Source organism: Trichogramma pretiosum, unplaced genomic scaffold (genome assembly GCF_000599845.2).
Source record: "Trichogramma pretiosum strain Unisexual culture from Peru unplaced genomic scaffold, Tpre_2.0 scaffold2, whole genome shotgun sequence".
Taxonomy (NCBI): domain Eukaryota; kingdom Metazoa; phylum Arthropoda; class Insecta; order Hymenoptera; family Trichogrammatidae; genus Trichogramma; species Trichogramma pretiosum.
The window spans coordinates 5,296,442-5,319,941 of record NW_019641687.1 but is presented as its reverse complement, the minus strand read 5'-3'; the positions used below and the strand labels follow the sequence as shown (position 1 = coordinate 5,319,941).

The 23,500-nt window shown below is 34.3% G+C and overlaps 6 protein-coding genes across 9 annotated transcripts; 4 read left to right on the top strand and 2 right to left on the bottom strand.

Moving 5' to 3' along the window:
* Positions 1–6,806: 6,806 nt before the first annotated feature.
* On the top strand, positions 6,807–7,882 carry LOC106658870 (splicing factor 3B subunit 6-like protein). Its single transcript, XM_014381013.2, has 3 exons — positions 6,807–7,149; positions 7,339–7,457; positions 7,545–7,882. The coding sequence occupies exons 1-3, from the start codon at positions 7,117–7,119 to the stop codon at positions 7,768–7,770; spliced, it is 378 nt and encodes a 125-aa protein (XP_014236499.1). The 5' UTR covers positions 6,807–7,116; the 3' UTR covers positions 7,771–7,882.
* A 1,528-nt stretch (positions 7,883–9,410) lies between these two features.
* LOC106658588 (serine protease snake-like) lies at positions 9,411–13,740 on the top strand. The gene is made up of 6 exons (XM_014380595.2): positions 9,411–9,916; positions 11,578–11,991; positions 12,349–12,613; positions 12,697–12,950; positions 13,045–13,205; positions 13,278–13,740. Exons 1-6 carry the CDS (start codon positions 9,826–9,828, stop codon positions 13,449–13,451), a joined length of 1,359 nt encoding a protein of 452 aa, XP_014236081.1. The 5' UTR covers positions 9,411–9,825; the 3' UTR covers positions 13,452–13,740.
* LOC106658589 (proteasome subunit alpha type-2) lies at positions 13,663–15,309 on the bottom strand. The gene is made up of 3 exons (XM_014380596.2): positions 15,157–15,309; positions 14,329–14,661; positions 13,663–14,253 (listed from the first exon to the last, which is right to left on the bottom strand). Exons 1-3 carry the CDS (start codon positions 15,195–15,197, stop codon positions 13,923–13,925), a joined length of 705 nt encoding a protein of 234 aa, XP_014236082.1. The 5' UTR covers positions 15,198–15,309; the 3' UTR covers positions 13,663–13,922.
* Positions 15,310–15,997: 688 nt separating this feature from the next.
* Positions 15,998–17,053, top strand: LOC106658759 (proteasome assembly chaperone 2). The gene is made up of 2 exons (XM_014380865.2): positions 15,998–16,533; positions 16,615–17,053. Exons 1-2 carry the CDS (start codon positions 16,201–16,203, stop codon positions 17,038–17,040), a joined length of 759 nt encoding a protein of 252 aa, XP_014236351.1. The 5' UTR covers positions 15,998–16,200; the 3' UTR covers positions 17,041–17,053.
* LOC106658760 (translocon-associated protein subunit delta) lies at positions 17,050–18,106 on the bottom strand. The gene is made up of 3 exons (XM_014380866.2): positions 17,997–18,106; positions 17,670–17,926; positions 17,050–17,432 (listed from the first exon to the last, which is right to left on the bottom strand). Exons 2-3 carry the CDS (start codon positions 17,919–17,921, stop codon positions 17,172–17,174), a joined length of 513 nt encoding a protein of 170 aa, XP_014236352.1. The 5' UTR covers positions 17,922–17,926; positions 17,997–18,106; the 3' UTR covers positions 17,050–17,171.
* Positions 18,107–18,237: 131 nt separating this feature from the next.
* Positions 18,238–23,500, top strand: LOC106658651 (erythroid differentiation-related factor 1). Of its 4 annotated transcripts, none has more exons than XM_014380692.2 (11): positions 18,238–18,451; positions 18,609–18,673; positions 18,761–19,787; positions 19,868–20,278; positions 20,366–20,714; positions 20,798–21,270; positions 21,341–21,520; positions 21,584–21,948; positions 22,015–22,342; positions 22,408–22,792; positions 22,866–23,500. In XM_014380692.2, the coding sequence occupies exons 2-11, from the start codon at positions 18,641–18,643 to the stop codon at positions 23,029–23,031; spliced, it is 3,717 nt and encodes a 1,238-aa protein (XP_014236178.1). In that variant the 5' UTR covers positions 18,238–18,451; positions 18,609–18,640; the 3' UTR covers positions 23,032–23,500. The 4 variants fall into 4 exon arrangements, with proteins under 4 accessions (XP_014236178.1, XP_014236179.1, XP_014236177.1 ...); XM_014380693.2 differs by having other exon boundaries at positions 21,341–21,948; positions 22,408–22,524; positions 22,651–22,792; XM_014380691.2 differs by having other exon boundaries at positions 18,238–18,384; positions 21,341–21,948.

Below are 23,500 nucleotides of genomic sequence, written 5' to 3'. Positions count from 1 at the left end.
AAAATTGAGGTCCCAGTCACCATAGAACCCTCCTCGATGAAGCAAGCCCACAGTCCTGACAGGTACCCCTGTGCCGTAGGATCCAGCTAGAACCGATGGTTCAATCATGGTCCTTGGGGTCTCATTTTGATCAGTAGATGTGTGGTTACAAACGCAAGCACTTTCAGATTTTTTAATTAGTTATACACAATTTGCCAGCCACATATGCACATTTATTCATTAATACTATATAATAAAATACAATTATGCTAGGGATGTAGCCTGAAAAAAGTGCAAATTTTGTCCAATACCTTTGAAAGTGCTTGCGTTTGTAGCCATTCACATGTAGAACAACCCCTGAAAGTTTCAGCTCAATTGCTCAAACGGTTCTCATTAAAAGTTACGGCATGCAAGCAATTTTGAGATTAAACGTAACTGCCCAAGAGTTGAAAAAAACCAAAATACATCAATATATGTCATAATGATACTCTCATGTCACTGAGGCTGCTTAAAACTTTTTGGACGATAAAGAACAGTAATTCAATTTGAATTTTCAACATATTGGACCCACAAGGACAATGTTTAATTATCCCAGACAGCCACACAAAGCCAAATGCGCCAATTTCATTACTACATTTTATGAGTTGTACTAAAATATTAGTATACACTAATATGGGTTTTATGTGGAAACTGGTAACTAAGTTGATTATGTCCAAATCAACTTTTCACACAAATATACACAATCTCACATTAGAACTTGAACCCAGTCTTCTACCTATTCACTAACATTCATGAAACATTTATGTATAGATTTCTTTGCTAAATGCACGACACATTAATAAATAATTACAAGTAAAAAATCTGTTGAATTATTTTTCTTTATTGATCGCGTCGGATAGTTAGTATAACAGTTAATTTGCGTTTCTCATGATTCTTCGTTTCTCAACAAAAATTCATTGGAGATATGATAAATATAAATAAAAAATATAAATAAAACTAAAAATAAAAAATGATTGCGTTTAGAAAAAAACTAAATAGATCATCGCATAGCTAATTAAATATTAAACCAATTAAGGTGATGCCGAAGCCCTGATTTTGACCGACCGAGCATTTAAAGTGTAAATTTAAATAACTTTTTTACTAGACTGATATTCGAAAAACGGCTCTGCGGAGCCCTCTGTATTGATGATGTGAGCAACTGTACCAAATTTCATACAATTTCATTCAACAGTTTTTCCGAAAAAGGGAAAACCTAAATCAAAAATTTCGATCCCGTTTTCCGGAAAAACTGTTGAATGAAATTGTATGAAATTTGGTACGGTTGCTCACATCATCAATACAGAGGGCTCCACAGAGCCGTTTTTCGAATATCAGTCTAGTAAAAAAGTTATTTAAATTTGATGCTCAGCCGGTCGAAATCGAGGCTTCGACATCACCTTAAAAATACAGAAAAATTATTTTAGCTTCGCTAATGTTATCAAGGTGATGCCTTGGTCACAATTTTTACCGACCGAGCACAGAAAATGTATATTTTCGTAACTTTTTTTCCAGGCTGATTTTCGAAAAACGGCTCTGTGGAGCCCTCTGTATTGTTGCTACGAACAACTGCGACGAATTTCAGTCAATTTCATCGTAGTTTTTCCGGAAGACAGGATCGAAATTTTTGCCTATTATGTGCAGGATAAAAAATTGTGGCCAAGGCATCACCTTAATGTTGGACAAACATTATAAATTAAATTATAATTCGCATATTTAATTTATAAGTAATTATTCATCTAGTAGTCATTAACTGGTAGTTGGTCAGAAACTGGTCAGTTTACCCTACCCAAATATATCGAAATATAATGATTGCTGTTGAAAAATATCGTATAGAAAAAAAATTTTAAACGACAATTATTATATTTTGATATATTTGGGTATTGGAAAATTTCGTGAACGAAAATATTTTGGAAAATTTCAAGTCGCCAACGAACAATTTTCATCAGTTGCACTCGAAAATCCTGATAGAAACCATTTTCTATCACTCTCTTTAAATTTCTCTCTTCATAGTTTGTACGACGCGGCATCATCTTATCATCTTTGTGTGTAGAAAAATTTTCACGTTTTTTCGTGAACGAAATTTTTTCGTGCCATTATCTAACTTTAATTGAAATAGTTTATGCAATCACGAACTCACAAGGAGAGCTTTTCAGGTCAGGGTCACAGATCTTTATCAAACTTTTTTGGGGGTCTTCTGGTACTCAATACTGAAGCTCTCTGTGCTTAGTTTGATCTCATGGGCCTTAGGGCCCATTTTTTAGAGGATTTATCACATTATAAAAAAATCTTTGTAATTTTCCATATCGATATAGAAGTACTTAAACAAAAAATGCAACGATTAAAAGTTTTAAAATTTTTCAAAGAATCTGCTTGAATTTTCCAGAATTTTTGGGACCATCTATCACTTAATTCAAGAGGCCCAAATTTGACGCCTTTTTAATAGATTTTAGGACTTCTTAAAGAGATGGTCCCAAAAATTCTGAAAAAATTCAAGTATATTCTTTGAAAAATTTTAAAACTTTTAATCGTTGCATTTTTTCGCTTAAGTACTTCTATATCGATATAGAAAATAACAAAAATTTTTTTATAATGTGGAAAATCCTCTACAAAATGGGCCAAGTATATCTTTGACGATTATTTCGATGTTTTAATATATTACCCAGTTGAAAAAAATTGCGTGGATATCCACGTGGATTATCCACGCTGATTCCACGTGGATCATACAGGGATTCCTTGAGGATGGGACATTGATTCCACGTGGATCGAACATGGATCATATAAAGAGTCCACGTACGTAAACCACGGGGATTTGCACGGAAATCCTCGTTGATTTTCGATCGATCCACCGGGATTTTCGCGGAAATCCTCGTTGATTTTCGATCGATCCACGGGGATTTTCGCGCAAATCCCCATTGATTTTCGATCAATCTACGGGGATTTTCGCGCAAATCCTCATTGATTTTCGATCAATCCACGGGGATTCTCGATCGATCCACGGGGATTTTCGCCGCAAATCCTCGCGGATGTTTCGAGCGCGTGCTCGCGAACAAGTTCCACATCCACGAGGATTGAAAAAAAATCAGCTTGGATCAGTAGAATATCCGTGGTGATTGCATTTTTTTCAGCCCATGATCGATCCACGAGGAATCCCTGTATGATCCACGTGGAATCCCTGTACGATCCACATGGAATCCCTGTATGGTCCACGAGGATTACTAATCCTCGTGGATTTCCACGTGGATATCCATGCAATTTTTTTCAACTGGGTAGTTATAATTGATTTGTGAAAAATTACAATAAATATTTTATCGGTAACGTTGCTATTAAAACTCTATTGTAAATAAGAGTATACTTTGCCGGAATTCAAACTTATTTATAAGTAGTTTAATACGTAGTATTAGCTAAGGCCGATCATGCAAATAAAGTTATCATTGATGAACATTATCAAATACTTCATTTGAATAGTTAACCGCAACTGTGACTGAGTTTGTGATTGTAGAAACTATTTCAATTAAAGTTAGATAATGGTTATATCTATTACAATTAGAATAATAGCAGATCAAAAAAAGTATCATAGTTATAATAAAAAAAAATGATACTTTGCCGGGATTCAAACTTATTTATAAGTAATTGAAAAGTTAATATGAGCACTGCCCGATAATAGAATAATATGTAAAAGAATGGTACATGCACTACGCATACGAATCGATTTGGAGAATGACAATTGGTTCATTATTCGTTATGAAATAGAGTCTAAAACGGATACGCCAATTTCTCATGCATATCATTATCGCAAAAATGATTTATAAGTTAATAATCGATAAGGAGCTCTTATTTTTTGAAAAGTGAAAATTCTGAAAGTGAACTATTATACTACGGCCCAAAACCTATCTAAATCACCGGACAGAATTTGGTTAAAATTTATTTTCGCTAAGATCTCGTGGCTGACACAAATGCAACGATTTCTCACGCGTATAGAAAAAATATCGCAAAATAGCGCACGAATTGATAATCGATGAAGAGCTCAAAATTTTCTGAAAAGTAAAAATTCTGAGTGTGAACTATTGTAGTACGTCCGAAAACCTTTCCGAATCACCGGATAAAATTTGGTTAAAATTTTTTTTCGCTAAGATCTCGTGGCTGAAATGAAAACGACAATTTGAAACATATTTTAAACATAACCTCTAAACGGCACTTCACTCAATTATCGATTTAGAAGAGGAATTTTCCGGGAAATCGGAAATTCTGAGAGTGAACTATTGAAGTAGAGCTATATACCTTTCGAAATCTTGTGTCAGAATTTCAATCGGTTAAGTATTTCCCAAGATCTCATGGCTGACTCATGTTTGACGAAAAATCGGAAAAAACGTATTTTCATGCTAAAAAAAATTTGGATGGCTCTATCTTTTTATCCAACGCACCAAATTATCTGAAAATTTGCATGAGTTCTTTATTTTCTATTCCCTATCGAATGATACCTATCTTGTAGCACTTCGAATACCAGAAGTACCCTAACTAGAATTACCTTTTTTTATTTCTCTCGTGTAGATGTATAGAATAGGTTCGCTGCACCTATCCAACATTTCTTAGGTAATAAGGCTAATTTCAATGGATTTCAATGGAATAAATTTATTTTAATAATTATATTTTTTGATAAACATAATTTTATGAAAATTATTGCATAAAAATTTTTTTTTAAATAATTTTTTTTTTGAAAATAACTTAAATTAGAAATAATTTTTTTTTGAAAAAAATTTTTCAATAATTTTTTTTTATACTTTGCCGGCTAGGTGCTACTGCACCTCTTGATACATCGATGAAATTTCCATAAAGCACAATTGTATTAACATTATTCACTTTTCTTGTTGCAGATTATTGAATAAAAAAGCAAACGCAGTACATCATGGAGATGCACCACGACGATCTTATTTACCTGACTATCTCTGAATCAGATCAGCTGGATAACCAGAATTCGTTTACCACCATCGGCCGTCGCTCGGTCTCGCCCACAAACGGCCTCAAAGAGCGATCCCTGCACTTCTGCCACATCTGTTTCAAGGACTTCAAGGACGAGTACAGCGTCAACGTGCACGTGAAGACCCACACCAGCGAAGAGACCTTCAGCGGCTTCAGCTGCGGCAACTGCGGCAAGTGCTTCAGGCTAAAGGCCCATCTGGCGAAGCACTGTCGGACCCACAACCCAAACGGCAAGAACGGCAACGATCGCAAGCAGGCCAACAGCCCGAGCTCGACCGTCACGTCGTCCGTCGTGCAACAGCAGCAGCCACAGCAGCAGGTCCAAATCAGCGACGCCGTCATCGACGCGCTGACGAACACCATCAGCGAAGCAGTCGCCGAGACAGAATCATTCACTGGGATACCCGATTTTATTGAGTTATATCATTCATAACTTTATGAAATATTATTTTTCATGTATTTCAATTTATTTATATATTTATAGAGAATATTTAAAAATAAATTAAAATTTATCAAAATATACTATAATGACATTTTTCTATTATCACCTTGTAGAGCATACTCTAATTTTCTTCGAGTACTCGACTGTTACCAAGTTTTGAGACTTTGCTTCATATTAAACCTGCATAATCAAAGATCAAAGAGAATAAACTCGTTTACAACGCTTGTTTCGTATCATCAAGAAAAGAATGGAAACTATTTGCACAATATCTTACGTATAGATTTGACATGCGAGAAAACGGAGCATAGGCAGAGCCCCGACTTCGCTATATGATGACGAATTTTCCACGCGTCAGACTCATTGGGCGTGCCCTCGGACTTTTTTATATTTCACAGTAATATCGTGCCCGCTGCTCGCCGTGAAACCACACATGCAGTAGGATAGCGGGGTCTCTTAATTCGGTAACGATTGGAAAGTACATAAGTCCAACTATTTAGGGCCGTTGCAGGTGAATTTACTACTACGCCGGATTTACGATTTCTAAAGCTACAGAAGCACGTGCGACTCGCATCTCTAATGTAACTTCGAGCTCGGCAAAATTGTCTTGCATCCCCGAAAACCATCGTCAGACTTGCACGCAAAATCTGTGCGAGAAACTATCGAGAGGATTTTTTCGGCGGTGGGCACTGCATATTTGCTCGGAATCAAACAACGAAAAACTGATGAATATATTTTTAACTAATTCCAACTTGAAGGCTGATACAGACCAAAAATAGTGATGGCGATCGGCACATTTGGAGAATTTTTCAATGTTTATAGTGTTATTAAATGTTCCAGATTTCCTCCATCATTTTTGTAATTAAATACTTTTTTTTTGTTAATTAAACGCATTATTTTGCTTCAATATTTTAATAATTTTTGTATTTTTATTTTATTTATATTTTATTTACAAAGAAATCATAAACAAGCTTCGATACTTGCAGCTGTACTTACATAACTGCCTGTTAAATTTAAAAATAAGTCTTATTTCTTCAATTTTCTAAATAAATTTTCGAATTTTTTCGTATTTCCTTATACTCAGTATAAAAAGAAAAAGAAAGTAAAACAGGATCAAATTGATTGAAAAAAAGTTACAAATAATTTAGTGTTGCGGATTTCATACGACCGTTTTGAAGATCAAATCAACTGCAATGCCATTAAAATTATTTCTGAATTCATTATTACTAGCTAGGCCAGCATGTGAGAAAATCACTATATTAATGTAAAATAATATTTTACCGTTAATTTATAAAAATTCAAATATCTTACCAACAGATGGTAAAGTAGTAAAGTTATCATTACATTATCATTACAGACAAACCTAACAGTAAATATATATTAGATGTAATATTATTTAAACATATCTAGAAAAATCTATAGAATCTATATAAATAACTAAAAGTCTATAAGGGAGTATAAGTTACTCCATATTTTATTAATTTTAAAGAGGACATAAAAAAAGTAATTAAGAAAGCCAGCAATTGACAATACATCAACAGTCACACAGATAGACGTCACTGTCAGTAGCAGATTTGTTTTCTTTCTGCTAACTATCAAATTCAAGAAGATTAGTTATTTATTTGAGCTTGTCTCAGTTAATTTTTTAATACGACAAAAGTTTTACTAAATTCGGACTCAAAATGGCTATGGCAGTATTGCAACGACGTGCAAACGTAAGTATGCAATTATTAAATTATTTTGTAAAGTTTTTTTACTTAACCCTTCAAATGCATTACCAATAAATCATCAATCACCACATTTTTACAAAATAAACTTTTTAACTATATCTTTAAAATTGTTTGTTTGACAGTGTAACTTTCTATTTAATATATTATATTGTTAAATGTAATTTTTTGTTATAGGTGAGGTTACCCCCAGAAGTAAACAGAACTCTTTATATTAGAAATCTTCCATACAAAATCACAGCTGAAGAGATGTATGACATATTTGGAAAATACGGAGCCATCAGACAGATCAGAGTGTATGTTTAAATACTTCTTTGAACTTATGAATCATAAATGTTTAAATTTTCCATCATTTAAAGTAATCATTATTGTTCGGTTTTCAGTGGCAATACTGCAGAGACAAGAGGGACTGCTTTTGTGGTCTACGAGGATATTTTTGATGCAAAAAATGCCTGTGACCACTTGAGTGGTTTTAATGTATGCAACAGATATCTAGTGGTTTTATATTATCAAAGTAATAAGGCATTCAAAAGGGTGGATGTTGATAAAAAAATGGAAGAAATTGACAAACTGAAAACAAAATATAATTTACATGATGAATCTAAGTAAACTTGAGAGTTTTGAGTAATTCATCCTCTCTTAAAATGTACATACCGTATTTATAAGCTTATTATTGTATTTTATCATACAATTCAATGTAATCGTAATTATTATTAAGTTAAAAATAAAAGCTTATGTAATAAAATTTAAATAGTTGAGTTCAACAATCATATTGAAAAGATTTAAAATTCAATTTGACTTCAATTACACCCTTTAGTTAGTAAAAAAGTCTTGATTAACAATTCGATTAGATTCAATAGTCTATAGCAGTAATTTAGTAATATTATTTGCTCAAAAGTCAAGACCTTTTATATTCTGATAACTTCAGAACACAATAAATGGTGTATTTACAATTGAATAAAAACTACAAATTGAATCTTCCATTTATATACCATACATAATGATGTATATTATAATTAGCTATTCTATAGTATAGCCAAAAAATCGAACCTGTATATGCACCACCGTAGCGTTTTGACACACAATAGTGATACACGGAAAAATTATCTTACGAATATTATTTATGATTATTAAGTCGATTGACCGGATATCGTCGCTTTAATTGCTAAAAGGAACGTGGCTATATTATGGTAAAAACATCATATTTTGAATTTGATTACTTCTAGTAGAGTTTCATCAAATTAACGTTAAATATGCATCATGATTGTTTCCATATTTTGAATCATCAAATTCTTCGTAAATCACGAAACTTCTAATATATGACTGGCGATACTATTTGACTAATAATGCTTTGAACAAAATTTTTATTGCTATAGGAATCCATGAAATTTAACTTATAAAATTTATAATTTTTTCTTCAAGAGTAAAAATTGATCAAAATGTTTAGCAATCTGTCGGAGAAAAAACAATTTTTCGACAGAGCATATTTTATTTTATTAATCGCGTTTATGGTCTTTAAAATAAATTTCCGTTTAATCTTATTCACCTTTTGCGCGAATGGCAACGTGTATTTATTCAGTAATATAAGTTTATTGCTTATTTGTGCTATGTAATAATAAGTAATAATTCACACATGGAAAATGTTTGTTCGATAAAATCATGCTAAACACGTGTCTGACGAAAAATGTACAACCAGCAATAAGTATGGATATAACAATGAAAGTAATTCATTTTCTTTGAGAAATTGGTAAAATTTTTCTAAATGCAAGAAATATTCTTTTTTTCATCGAGTTCTTTTCCACCGTATCCTTCGAAATCGTTCGTCCTTTTTAGTTTTAACCCGCCAGCGAAGAGATCGGCAAAAATGAAACATTCATCGAAATCTGTAGGCGAACAGAAAACTAAAAAGCTCCGAATAGGAGTATCGCGTCATTCGAGGAAAAAAAAGCAAGACGTAAATGTAAAACCCATCGCTTTGTGAATGGATATTCAAGAGAGAGAGAGAGAGAGAGAGAGAGAAAAAAATCCAAGTCCATTGCGAGAGATCTGCTCTCGGACGTTCAAGGTCCCTAAAAGTGCTTTTAATCGGCAAGCGTCATAATAAAATCGCGTCTCGCGCGTCGTGCGTATTTCATATATATATATATATAAAAAAATAATGTGCTTGTATACGGCACATCGTGATCAGGCACCAACAAACACGCAGCGCGCATACCGATACATTCGCACACACGCGCGCGAGAGACGCGATCATTTACGTATTACGACCTCCTTCCTTGCTTCCATCAAACGTTTAAGAAGAGAGAAGAGGTGACAGGTGTGCGCGTCGTATCGAGCGCGCGTACATGTGTATATCTTACGTCCACATTTGCGCGCATAGAGCGGCTGCGGGCTTATAAATTAATACTAAAAAAAAGAAGAAAAAAAAAGGAAAAGGAGCGACGACTCGACACCGGTATCGTAGTTCGCGTCTCGCCGTTGTACCGCAACGTTCGGATCTTCGGCATCCTATAGGCGGCCGCGCGTCGGGCAACAATTTTTCAGTTCGAGTTCGCGCGAGTGATATAGGCACACGCTGCTGCAACGGCACCGATTTTCCCTGCCTGCAGTTGCACGAACTTTGCAGTGAATTTGTTATGGTACATTTGAAAAGGACACTCCAAAATGGTACCCGCTAAAACTTGTTTATTGTTCGTCTTCGTCGTCCAAACGGTTTACTTCAAACCTGTTTGGTCTCAAAGTTCTTACGTCGAAGGTAAGCGTTACGACGAAACGATATTGCTATTTCTACATTTTTGAAATTTTTCATTGGGTTTTCCTTGTTTCCTTGTTTTTTTTTACGTGGCAACAATCTTCATTGTCCACACGTGTTTTTTTAATTATATCTCAAGTATGAGCGATGAATCTCTATACAACCGATCTTGTCTCTCTCATTGATACTTTATATAAAATCTCACTGGTAATTTATAATGAACGCACGTTTCAGCCGTATTCCTTTTAAAGGCGAATTGATCGTTACAAGCACAATTTAATTTTGTGAATTTTTTTTTTTTTTAATAGGCATTATGACGAAATATTTATTAATGATTTTTGACAAGGTGACTTGAAAATTCACCATCGTTTTATGAACACATTATGCGAATTTAAATAAGACGACACTCTGATATTTCTTTAAATTAAAAAAAAATTTTTACTATCAATCAATATAAATGGATAATAATAAAAAGTAAAAAAATAATAAAACTGACTGCTTTAAGCTACATCTTGCTCGCACCGTGTCGCGTTACTTTATAAAGTCCCATTATCGTTATCCGACCGAACTCAAATCGAGTCCGAGTTTTTATCTAATACATATACGGGAAAATCGAGAGAAAACAAATTAATAAAACGGTTGAACAAAGAAAATTTCTCCCACTTCGGCAAAAGTGGGAGGAATTTATTTTCCGTCTCAGAGAGTAGGGACGTGATATTTAGAAGCGCACGAGGACATTTGCATGTCGATTTGTGCATGGATTTAGACGTGATAACTCTTACCGCTCGCGTTTTTTGCATTATGAATGGATTCCACTATTATTTACTTTTTATTTGCCTCGAGACATTTCACTACTCATTTGCTTTTGTGTTTATAAAATCGTCATCAGGTAAAGGTATGAATATTTATGTTAAGAGAGTGGCGTATCATGTACATTTAATACGATATAAATTGATTGTGAATCAACTACTGAATGATTGCATAGTAAGAATGGTTTTTCCGAAACATTAATGAATGCATTTATCATAATGGGATTTTCTATTATATCGCATACATCATATGCAGCAGATCTTATCTGATTATAATACTCAAAAGTTCCTATGATATTGAATTCTTCACACTTCGATTAATAATCATTTTTATTCGATTTAACATGTTGCATTTTTTTCCTTTTTTTTTAGATGAAAAATTGCACTTTTATATCTTAAATAAAAATTTCAAAATACGAAAAGAGAACTAATTGATATTAACGAAATGCAAACACATTAATTTTGCGCTTCGTTTAAAGTCATTGGTTTCGATGAGCTTTAACGCATAATTGTGATAATATTGATGAACATACAAAAATACCTGGCTAAATAAGCGCTGCAAAATTGATTATCGATCGATCTTGAAGTGCATTATTTAACTAAACAAACTCAGCTGTGATAATTATACTTCGACACATCCGATAGTAAAGACTAATCAATGCTCAATGAAAAATAAATTTGGCAAGTCGTTCCCGATGCGCATATGAGTTTTATAAATAATTGTGAAAACATTGCAGCGAGTCGATCGTATCGGTCGAACAGGAGAAAATGAAAATTATGCACTTGAACAATCTTATACGCGCGACGCGCAATCAAAATTACGCTCGATAAAAAAAATCGTACATTTGATTTCAGACCAGCCATGCACCGTCAAAGGCAAAATGGGCATATGCCGCCAAGTGTGGAACTGCAATTCCGTGTACAACGATTTCTTGGCCGGTAAAACCGACGCCGTGATCTGCAGCTTTCAGGGCACCAGTCCGATCATATGCTGTCCCGACGGCATCCACGGGCCCATGAAGGTCGTCACGGAGAAGGACAACGCCGTCTGGGGAACCGTCGATCAGCAGCAGCAGCCAACGACCTCGATGACGACGCCGTCTTACAATAACAACGACAATAATAACAACAATAATAATCCCGGATGGGTAACCCCCGGACCGTCGTTTACCACGAGGAGACCGAACAGATTTCCAACGACTTTGACGAGTCGATACGCGGAAAATCCCTTCCTCACCACTAAACCCCCTTGTAAAGCTGCCCGTAAAAGTGAGTATCAAAATTTATCGAAATCGTAGACGTGCATGAGTTCAATGAAACAACAGATAGTCCCCTCGTATTCTTCGATAACTTTCCAGTTACTAATATAATTATTTCCATTTGCTTATACGCGAGCTGATACTTTTTTTATTTACGTCATAATAAACGTCGTTAAAAAAATGTCTAAAGTACTCGCCAACTGTCGCTCGAGAGGAAAAATTGGCAGGCGTTCGATTCCTCGACGCGCGTACCATAAAAATAATACGCGATCGTTGTTGGTTCAATAAAAAAAAAATGTCGAATCGCAGCGAGATAAGGAATTTCTCAATAACGCGCACGACTCGCTTCAATTTTTTGCGCATATAGTGTGCTCCGAGTACGCGAAAGCCGTCTACGAATGGGTGAGACCGCCCACGCTGCTGGACGAGAACAGCCTGGTGAACCGATCGACATGCGCCATCACGTCGAAGAAGCTGATCGTCGGCGGCAAGAAGGCCTCGCCCCGGGAATTTCCCCACATGGCCCTGGTCGGCTACTTGAACAACAACGAGGTCCACTGGAGGTGCGGCGGCAGCCTCATCTCCGACCGTTTCGTCCTCACGGCGGCCCACTGCACTTACGCCCTCGACTGGTAAGATTTTATCTCTGCCGCGTGTACGGCCAATTGAGGGAACGAAAATGAAACGATCGCGCGGTGTGCCATGACTTTTGCAGGGGTGACGCCGAATGGGTTCGTCTCGGCGTAACGAACATGCTTCAAACTCGAAACGCGCAAGATCGCCGAATCGTCGATCGCATAAGGCATCCCAAGTACAAGCCGTCGTCCAAGTACTACGACATTGCTCTGCTGCGATTGGAGACACCGGTGAAGTTCAATGGTTACGTCAGGCCGGCTTGTTTGTCTCTCGACTCGAGACTGCCCGTGGGCCAAAATAGCCTGGCCACCGGTTGGGGTCTCAGAGAGATGTGTAAGTAGTTTTTTTCATTACCAAGAAAACGTCGTACTTCGCTGTAGAAATATCGTTGAAACTTGCCGATTTGTTTCTTTTTTTTTTTTCACAGTCGACACAGACGCACCGGAAGATCTGCTCAAGGTGACGGTGCCGGTTATAGCGCAGGACCAGTGTCAGCGCGTCTATCAAAATCAAAAGAAGAATTTGGCAAATGGCATTGACCAAATGACGCAATTTTGCGCCGGCACGTACGGAAAGGACACCTGTCAAGTATGTATCAAGTTTTTTCGATCGAACGGGCTCATTATGAATTGGTCATAATTTTCGTATAACATTTTTCAGGGTGACAGCGGAGGTCCATTGATGGTATACCATCAAGAAGAAGAATGCATGTACGAAATCATTGGAATAACGAGTTTCGGTAAAGCTTGCGGCAGTGTTACGCCTGGTGTCTACACGCGAGTTTACGAATTTACCGACTGGATTGGAAGTATTGTTTGGCCAAATCTTTGTTAGTTCAATACCTCGAAAGTAGCCTTGTAAATTATGGTCACTTTATTGTTAACTGATTCATATTAAAAGAATAAAAAAAACACGCTGCGTCAATGTATTTAGAAATTTTTAAAAATTTTCAACTATTTAGGCTTTACAACTTTTATATTTCACTAAAATAACAATAAAAATTTTTCAAAAATTATGTTTGAATATCATTAAATTACAAGTAATATGTTTGACTCATTTATTTTATGTAACTCATAATTTTTGTAAATAATAAATGCTTAACTAGTTTATAAACCAACCTTAAGATAAACACTCTTTTTAATTGAGAACTAATTATATGGATCACTGATAAAGAATAGTGCTCAAGTTTTTATAGAATATAAAAGAACAATTTATTTTTTTTTAATATTGGTATTCCATTTGTATGCCAATCAAACACAAGTATTTTGTAAAATTATTCTGAATAAATCATAATTATTAACTAAATTAAGGAATATTGGCCAAATAATCCTTAACATTTGATGGGTCTAATCTGCGAAAACCATTTGCATCACATATGCCAACTTCAATATTGTCAGCTGTCATTTGACCTTCAAAACCTTCTTTTAAAGTTAAAATAGCGGTGTGCACAGCATCGTCCAACTCTAAATCTTCACTATAACGTTTTTCTAAGAAAGTTTTACCGTTGATGAAGTTTTTGCCCATGGCAGTTGCTTTCCATGCAAAGTAAGCCCCAGATGGATCACATTGAAATAAGTAGGGCTTTCCTTTATCCCAGCCACAGATCAGTAAAGAAACACCAAATGGTCGAACACCACTAAAAAAGTTAGAATGAGTTATAGTAATTTTGATAAACATTATATAAGAAAATTTTTAATATAAAAAATTTTACCCAGATTGTGTGTACTCTTGCATTAACATAGCAACTCGTTGAACAAGTTGGGCAGTAGGAATAGATTCTTTATAAACAAGATAATATTGCTGAGCCATCTTACGTGCTTGCTTTACAAGCAAGCGATAATCAGGGCCCATTCCACTGTAGACCATACCAATGTAAGGAGTTATCATTTCAACTTTGCTTACACTGTGTTCATCGTACAAAATTGATTTGTGTTTATTTTCTGTCGCAAGTACAACACCATTGGAGGCTTTGATTCCCACACTGGGAGCACCAGCAGCCACAGCGGCTAAAGCATACTCAATCTGCACCAGTTTCCCCGAAGGACTGAAAGAAGAAAAACAAAAAAAAAATTGTAATGAAGAATAATACATTTTAGCCTCTACAATTGTGAGATATTTCAATATTATAATGAAATAAATATAGTTAATATGAGTTTTATGCTTTTGAATAATATTATTATAAATAATATTATTTTAAAGAAAATATATTCAAATTTGTCTAATAAATAACATCAACAAATACCAACTAATTGGATTGTCAAGTTTTGCTAGCTGCAAGAAATCTAAAAATCATGAAATCTTAATCATTGACTTCTGTGAAATTCATATTTCTATTCATTAGTGACAGTATGTGGTACGAAAACATCGTACGAAAACATAAATTGAGTTTTCCCAAACAATATAAAGAAATCCCCGCAAAAATTGTTTGTCATTGTCTTCGAGGTTATGATGCGGGCAAACTTGTATATAAAGAGTCACATGCAATTTTACAAAGGGCATAAAAACAAACACTCTTAATTAATTGGACACATTCATTTACCTGAAAGTTGTGAGAGAAAAACTATAACGTTCTGAAGCCATTATGTTCGTTATATTTCCAAATTCTTTTGGTAAATACAACCAAGAATACGGCGTGCCAGTCACCGACCGTATACGAGATATTTAATTTTTCCGGCGGCTGTCTGCGCCCCAAGTCTTTTGCAATGATGGCGCGCAGATATTGAAGCAAATTTTAAAGTCAAATTTGCGCGTTAGAATAAGTTGAGATGATATATTTTTTCATGATTTTTCACAGTTGCTGAAATTTTTCTTTTTTTTTTGTAGAATGCTGAAAGAATATAAATTATTAATGTGTAAAAAACTGCAACATTTCTAAATTATTTATCAACTTACCCTTGGTAAAGCTTATTCAATAATTTTTTAATTTAGAGAAACGAAGGATTTATGCTTTACATGATACTTGTTTAAATGCTGAATTGTTTTAAGGTTATTTATGAAAGTTTATCGATAATTATTAGTTATACACTTGCAACATTTATAACAAAAATTCGAACGAATTAAAATTTTTTTTCGTAAATATTGGTTTTATTGCGAATAATCTGGCGCAGTATTCTATTGATAAACTTTTATAATGAATAATAGCAAGTTCCTTAAAAAAATCATGTTTAAAAAAAAAATTATTTAATTCTTAAAGACAGATTCCTAACGTTTAAACAATTTTTGAAAAAAAATGTAGCGATTTCGAAATATTTAAATAAATAAACTTTCTTAAAAAAATTCTAGTCTAAAATTTAAATTTTCTTTAGATGATTAAAAAATGTTTTTATCAATTGCTGTTTTTTATTTGTGTAAAAACATGCGATGTGGCATTAAATTCTCAGCGGTTAGAATGGAAATCCAAGCCATTATCGGATTCAGCTGTTGTGGACGTCAACAGTGTGATTGAACCATAACAAGTTTACAAGTCTCCGAAGCAGACGTTATCGTTATCCCGAAAAGTTGCAAGTTAACGTTCGTGCTACAAGTTGATTTGCACTAAAACTGCGTTGCTAATATAAAATTACGTCAATTTAAAATAAAGAAAATGATTAAATTACTAGAAGAAGTTGATTTATCTGGATACACGTTGATTCTTCCATCGGTATCAGTTGGTAATGTTGGTCAACTCAGCGTTGATCTTGTTATTGCAACCCTCGGTTTAAAAAGAATCGGCAGATTATTTGATCCAGCATTCATCCCCCTTGTTGGAGCTGATCCATACGATGAAAATAGTGAAGATATCTGCACTGCAGTTGATATTTATGTCTGTCGTGAAAAAAAATTAATTGCTATTCAAATCAGATCACCTCTTGTCAAAAGACCAATTAATTTTCTCAAAACAGTGTCAGATTTCATTTCAGAGAAAAATATTTCCAAGGTTTGATTCATTAAAAAAACTAAAACTATGTCATTATTATAAAGTCTTACAATATTTTAAATTAATTTCTGTCTTATATAGGTTATTATCTTGACTAGCAGTTTTGGTCATGAGAAAAGGGATATACAATTGAGGACAGCTCCGCTTCGTTATTTAGCTACAGACACATTGTTAGAGCAAGATGCCAAAACTTTTGAAGATTTATCATGGATTGCGTTAGAGCCAAAACCAATTGATGATTTCAGTAATCAAACATCATTACAAATTCATGGGGGAGGATTTGCCAAAATTTTATTTGAAATTTTACAAAAAAACAAAGTACCCTGTGTTGTAATAATGAAATACTGCTCAGAAGGGGATAATATTCCTGATGCTATTGAATTGACAAATTACTTCAATCAATATGCAAAGTTAATTGATACAGACAGCCAATTGTTAGGACAATTCAAATATCCATGTTCATGGAAGTTTTTATTTGGAAATTCCCCTCCAAAAGAGATTTTTTAAAGCAATAAATATTTTTTATAACAAGTTCTTTTTTTATTCAACATGTTTGAAAAGTTTTTCACTTTCTTCTTCATACAAAATTACAGATTCACACTAAACATAATTGCACAATTTAGCATAGCTCTCATAATTTACGCTAACAGCTTAGATTTTGCTGAGAAAGCTGTGTAAGAAACAAGAGCAGCTAAAGCAGCTGCCAAGAGTTCAGAGTTGATCCATGGTCCAGTGTAAACACCTGGATTATTGACAACAACAACAGCCAAAGGCTTGACGCTGGCTGGATCTTCTCCATTTCTGATTGCTTTGCGAATGGCAGAGAATCCTTCATCGTCATACAGCTTAACGCTGTAGTCACCGGAGTGAGCCTTTTTGATATCATCAGTCCATGAGACCTATTTATGAGAAAAATAAATTGATTAAAAACATTTTCATCTCAAACATTCACTCATTTCAATTATTTTAAAAATAAATAAAATAAACAATTTTTAAACTTTGATAAGACAAACAATAACTGATGAATACATTTCGTATTGTTTACATTGTCTTTACAAGAAAAGTTTTTGATCGCGGCTCTACCCAAAGTAATTGCAAGTTTGGTGGCATAAACAATACGATGTAAGGAAACATACCTGGTACTTGTTATCAGCGCTCAGGCGTACAGCTGGCATGGATTTGCCATCGACCTCGGCGTACAGGGAGATGCCTTTGGCACCATTTGTGCATTTGAGGGTAAATTGAGTGGTAAATGCCACCTGAGTTAATACAGTTGCATCCTCGGTAACATATGCCGATGCGCTGACCTCGGGCTTGAGGCAAGTTTCTGCCGATACAGACAAAGCTGCGACACAGCTGACCAGGAGTACTAACAACAACGACCTCATCTTGACTAAAAATTTAACAGAACGGTTATTTCTTCAATGAAACGAGTTATGATTTTTTATTATTTAATGATTTACTTTGCTGAACGGTGGGTTACTTTCTGAAGTCAACTAATAATTCGATGGTTGTCACTCGCAGACTGCCGTGTTGGTAGCTAATAGTGCCGCTGGCAGGTAGTCGCTGTATCGAAAACGCGAGCCAAAGCCACGTCAAGCAAAAGTCGTGCCGCACCGCCACTGTTGCCCATGTCGGCAAATCGCGAATCAGAACTGCAAAGCTATCGCCTAAGCATTTGAATCTGTCAGAATTACAGTCACGATTCGGTCGTTTCACGGTGCAAAGAGCCATTGTAAGGCTTGCATAAGATCGCATGGAGAATCATTTGCGTTCAGAAATTGGAGATTGAATTCTTCTGTAAATTACTTCCCGCTTTCTGGAACTTTTATATGACACGCTTATACACTCGTAAGTGTATATGAATACTGCTCTTCAGTCTTCGTCGACTGGATAAACTAGTTTTTCGGATTACTGTGTAGGTGTAGTGCGAAATACTTTGATTTTATTTTTAGCCTTTAGCTCCTCAATTTTCTCATTCGCTTATATTTATAAATAAATAATTACCACAATTTCGACAGAGATATGTTCTGAATAATACCAATAATACGAATCTTATTTCTTTTTATTACTAGTGTTGTGAAAAGATAATGCATGCATTGGAATAATGAGTGACAATTCAAAAGGCCAAATTGATGCTGTAAGTTGATTTTGACCTCTCCAAAAATACATTTGTTTCGTTCTCTTGAGAATGCATGTAACTAATTTGTAATTTCTAATAATGCAGAGTATTTCGGATATGGCATCTGAAGAAAATCCAACAGTCAAGTCGACGGCCGTCGTCAAATATTCTGCTTATCCAACTCCGGTAACTTTTGCTCAACTTCAGTGCAATACAGATTTAAAACTTCCTCCCAGCAATTGGCTAAGTACCTCCGCTGAGAGTTATGGTTTACAAAATGTTTGGCATCGTGGCACTGGGTTTACCAGTTTTCGCATGGCCCACATGTTTCCTGACTGTGTAGGAGAGGTAGATGTTATTTCAGATGCTGAGAACATCAAAAAGCTCTTGAAAATTCCTTACAGTAATGCACCAATATCAATGATTGTGCATAGAGTTGAAAACACTTTGCTACTTGATGACTTTGACATTCATAAGTTTCTTCTAAAGCAAGAAGAGGATGACTGGAGCTGGTTAAGGAAATTTTGCCAAGAACTTATCAGCGATCTTGGCGCCAAAGAAAAAAGAATTTCGACAAAAGCTAATAGTAGAAATGCAATACAACAAAAAAATTTGATATCAAAGTTTTTATATCATTCTTTGGTTTTACCAGAAGGTGAAAAAATTAAAGAACCAACACCTAAATTACCTGTAGAAACCTTACAACAATCTTTGCCAGAACCTACTAAAGAAGAGCAACTTCCTGATCCAAATGATCAATGTAATTATACAAGAAATGTTGTTTGGACTTTTGAAAATATACAAATGTTGATTGGGACCAACATGCCAATATTTGGTGGCCAAACTCATCCTTGTATAAGTTTGAAATTACGCGATGCCTCAAAACCCATCAATGTTTTGACTGGAATTGATTATTGGTTAGATAATTTAATGTGCAATGTACCAGAAGTTATTATGTGTTGCCATATTGACGGTATTGTACAAAAATATGAGCTTATAAAAACTGAAGACCTTCCTAATTTACACGATTCGCAGTTTTCTCCTAAAGTAATTAAAGATATTGCTCAAAATATTTTAACTTTTCTTAAGCACAATGCTACTAAAGCTGGACATACATATTGGTTATTTAAAGGTATTTATATAATAATACTCATTTTAACTGTTAAATATTTTTTTATTCAATTCTTTTAATTATTATTATTTTATTTACAGCAAAAAATGATGATTTTGTTAAATTATATGATTTAACATCACTTTGTGATGAGTCAGATGATAAGACACAAAATCCTTTTACAATACCTGTTGCTATGTTATTGTACAGAGTGGCCAGAAATATGAAATACTCAGCTGATTGTGAAAAATATCAAGGGACAATAAGAATGCTTTTGAAAAATTGCATACAGCTTCTACCAAAAGAAAAATATCCTCAAATAGTGACATCTGCTCACTTTATGATATCGGATTTATACGTGCCAGCTGATACAGATCCTTCAAATCCTAATTTAAAAGATCAAGAAGAAGAAGATAACCAAAGTGATAGTGGCAGTCAAACAGATGATAGAAGTGAAGAAAGATTTGAACAGGATGTTAATGCTGCTATTAAATGTTTAACTTTAGCTAACAGTAAGTTTTAAATAAAATTAAAAGACAATACTTTTTATTTATAAATCATCAAATACTAAAAATTTTAAAAATATTTTTAAACTACAGTTACAGATCCTCATTGTAAAGATGAACATGGAAACTTAAAATTTAAACCTCCACCTATGACTGGTTCTGTAGAGGAAAGATGTCAAGCAGCTTTAGAACATGTTGCAGCTGGACTAGAATGTTTGAAGTACTTTCCAAATAACTCAGAAACAACACATGCAGATGATGCTTGTGAAGAAACAACAGTTCAACCAGAAAAAAATAAACATGAATATGATGAAGCATCACTCAATATGGCCAAACCATATCAGGCAATACCTATGCCATACGAACCAATAAATAAACTCACAGCATCAGAGATTTTAATTCATGGAGTATCTGAAACTACAGATTCTGACAACAGTCAAATGTATGTCGAATTTTATTCAAGTATATTATCTATTTTAATCTACTTCTCTATAAATGAATTAATATGATGTTTGTTATTTTCAGTAAAAAACGCAGTAAACAAAAGAAAAAGAAGCCAGCTGTTAAAAATCCATCTGAGAATGATTCATCTGGTAAAGCATTACTCTGCAAAGTTGAATCACAAACTTTACCTACTTGGCAAGCTCCTAAAAAAGACGACAACCGTAGTTGGAGTGCTCACTTACGTATATTGCTCAACGAAAAAGCTTCACTAGTTTTCGCGGTGTTGGCTGAACAAGAATATTCTTTGAAAAATTATGGAGCTTCATTAAGATATATTTTGTCGGTTTTGCGTTGTCAAAAACTATTAGAAGTTTTTTGTGATGTCAAAAATGAAAAGGTTATTAGTTATTTACTTGGACGAGCAGGTGATTGCTGCTTTATGATAGTTCAGGATTGGAGTAATATTGAGAAACATCGCAACGATTTTGAAACGAAAAACGTAATCGAAGATTCCATCACTGATCCTATTTTTGCCATTGAAAATCTTGACCTAAGTAAGTTCTTTAACATTCTGTTTGGCATTCAATTTTGAATACTACTTAATAAATGACATTTTATTTGTAGATTTTGTTGAAATAATACCCGAAAAATTTGAATCAATGGAAAAAAACCTACTTGTATCATGTCATTGCTATGAAAAAGCATTAACTCTCAATCCACTGGAGTCTGATCGTAATACTCTATTAGTACGTTATGGGAACATCCACAACGAATTAGGAGTATTATATATGAATCAAGCGAGTTGTAAGTTGCAAAAAATACTTACCTTTTTTAACATGCTATTAATCTTTTGTTTATCTTTCACAGCTCGGTACCATAAAAATTCCGAACTCGAGGAGTTAGACGTTACAACGCCACTCGTAAAGTCTTTGAGGCATTTTGAAGCTGGAGTGAAAGCTTTCGAAAAGGTTTCAGACGATACCAATCTTGCTCTGGTACATTCCAATATCGGTCGATTGATGCGTCTGTGTGCTCACGTTCATAAGATTGAACACGCTTCTCGTGAGCGACACTTTTACAACAAAGCGATTGCTAGCTATCATAAAGCTTTGCAATATTTGGGCTCGAGAAAAACTAGTCCCGATATTTGGGACGCCGTAACGTGGGATCTTTCGACTACTCTTTACACTTTGGCTTCAATACTTCAAGATTATCCGGATATCAGAAGCGAGGTGCGTAAAAATTTTTTGATTTTTAATCACTACATATTTGTATTCTTATTATATTTTTTGTTCCAGAATAACGATGGATTAGAGCGAGAAGTGGTTGATACTTTCCAGAAAGCCTTGAAGTACTGTGATACTGAGACTCCCGGGTCACGTCAACCCGTGTATCAGTTTCGAGCAGCGGGCATACAACATCGTTTAGCTTCGCTTTATCATAAAATTTATCGGGATTTAGTTAAAAGTGGTGTAGAAAGTGACAATCCCAAACTTAAAAATTGTCTGCAATTAGCAAAGCAATATTATGGAAAATCATCGCAACTATTGCTTACCTTAGAACAGACCTGTGAATACCTAACGGTGCAATTAGAGCTTGTTGCTCTATACGAATTGCAAGCCCAAGGTTAGTAACATTATTTTATAAAAAAAAGTATTTTTGCATAAAATAAATTATTTTGTTATTTCTAGTATCAACTACACCAACTAGTAAGCTAAAAGCGTATCAAGCAGCTTTAGAAGTCATTATACAAAGCCGACCAGTAAATAAATTGGTACTAGCGCGTCATGAAAGCGTAAAAAAGAAGGGTAATCCCTCTAAAGGGCATGAAAAAAATAAAATAAATATGAAAAAACAAAAAAAATCTAAAGCAGATAAGAAAGATACTAATATTCCAAATGTGCTTCTGACTAAAGAAGATAAAACTATTTCAGATGATGATAGCGGTTCCGATGAAAAAGAACTGAAAGAAGAAGAGGAAAGTTTATTCCAATTACTTCAACAGAGAGTTCAGTTTGTATTGCTTTCCTTGATCAAATTGTATAAGACGAAGAATTCAATGAATCCAAAGAAAGGGTACATATTTGTTGTGTATTCATTTTTTTATCTATACCATTAATATCTTTATTAACGTTTATTTATTTTTCAGAAATGAAAATCTCATTGACGTTTATAAAAAATGCTACTCTTTGACATTAAGATCTGGGGATATACCTCTAACTGATCTTATTAGATATCTGGACGAGAATCTAGAAAAAATTGCTAAAATTCTTGAAGATCATAAACTCTCTTCAAGGGGGTTTTCAAATGACTAAAAGACTGAAATAAAGTAATCATTCACAGGATGTTCCAAGATTTTTTCCAAGTTTATCGATTCTTTTAAATATTAAAGAAGTGCCAAAACCATCATGAATGATAAAAGTGATAGATTTCGAATGTGTTTTCTGTGATTTTTCTTGAATATTCCTATAAAAAGCCACCTAAATTTCTTAATATCGCATGTTTTGAATCTCGTTATAATTTTTCAAAAGAAATGTCAGTAAACGTTACCGAAAATGTATTTAAAACATTTCCCCTTTTTAAACTCCGGTAATGCTCTAAAAAGTATAGTATTTAATTTAAGAAATTTGAATGCCAGAAAATTAATTCACTCACAGTTACTCTTTATAATAGAAGACGACTTTTAATAACTAATAAATAAATATGTATTATTACGTACTTTTTTCAACTGTAGTTATTTTGCACATTGCTCGTGAATAAAAATAACGAATTTGTTACTCAGAA

Excerpts from the sequence above, each read along its gene's own strand:
- LOC106658870 (XM_014381013.2), top strand. The coding sequence starts at position 7,117 with ATGGCTATGGCAGTATTGCAACGACGTGCAAAC. Across the intron at positions 7,150-7,338 it reads TATTGCAACGACGTGCAAAC|GTGAGGTTACCCCCAGAAGT; the intron begins GTAAGTATGCAA and ends TTTTTGTTATAG. Across the intron at positions 7,458-7,544 it reads GCCATCAGACAGATCAGAGT|TGGCAATACTGCAGAGACAA; the intron begins GTATGTTTAAAT and ends TTCGGTTTTCAG.
- LOC106658588 (XM_014380595.2), top strand. The coding sequence starts at position 9,826 with ATGGTACCCGCTAAAACTTGTTTATTGTTCGTCTTCGTCGTCCAAACG. Across the intron at positions 9,917-11,577 it reads TCAAAGTTCTTACGTCGAAG|ACCAGCCATGCACCGTCAAA; the intron begins GTAAGCGTTACG and ends ATTTGATTTCAG. Across the intron at positions 13,206-13,277 it reads ACGGAAAGGACACCTGTCAA|GGTGACAGCGGAGGTCCATT; the intron begins GTATGTATCAAG and ends AACATTTTTCAG.
- LOC106658589 (XM_014380596.2), bottom strand. The coding sequence starts at position 15,197 with ATGGCTTCAGAACGTTATAGTTTTTCTCTCACAACTTTCAG. Across the intron at positions 14,662-15,156 it reads TTTTCTCTCACAACTTTCAG|TCCTTCGGGGAAACTGGTGC; the intron begins GTAAATGAATGT and ends TTCTTCTTTCAG. Across the intron at positions 14,254-14,328 it reads CAAGAGTACACACAATCTGG|TGGTGTTCGACCATTTGGTG; the intron begins GTAAAATTTTTT and ends TAACTTTTTTAG.
- LOC106658759 (XM_014380865.2), top strand. The coding sequence starts at position 16,201 with ATGATTAAATTACTAGAAGAAGTTGATTTATCTGGATACACGTTGATT. Across the intron at positions 16,534-16,614 it reads CAGAGAAAAATATTTCCAAG|GTTATTATCTTGACTAGCAG; the intron begins GTTTGATTCATT and ends TGTCTTATATAG.
- LOC106658760 (XM_014380866.2), bottom strand. The coding sequence starts at position 17,921 with ATGAGGTCGTTGTTGTTAGTACTCCTGGTCAGCTGTGTCGCAGCTTTG. Across the intron at positions 17,433-17,669 it reads GCGCTGATAACAAGTACCAG|GTCTCATGGACTGATGATAT; the intron begins GTATGTTTCCTT and ends TCTCATAAATAG.
- LOC106658651 (XM_014380691.2), top strand. The coding sequence starts at position 18,641 with ATGAGTGACAATTCAAAAGGCCAAATTGATGCT. Across the intron at positions 18,674-18,760 it reads CAAAAGGCCAAATTGATGCT|AGTATTTCGGATATGGCATC; the intron begins GTAAGTTGATTT and ends CTAATAATGCAG. Across the intron at positions 22,793-22,865 it reads TCAATGAATCCAAAGAAAGG|AAATGAAAATCTCATTGACG; the intron begins GTACATATTTGT and ends TTTATTTTTCAG.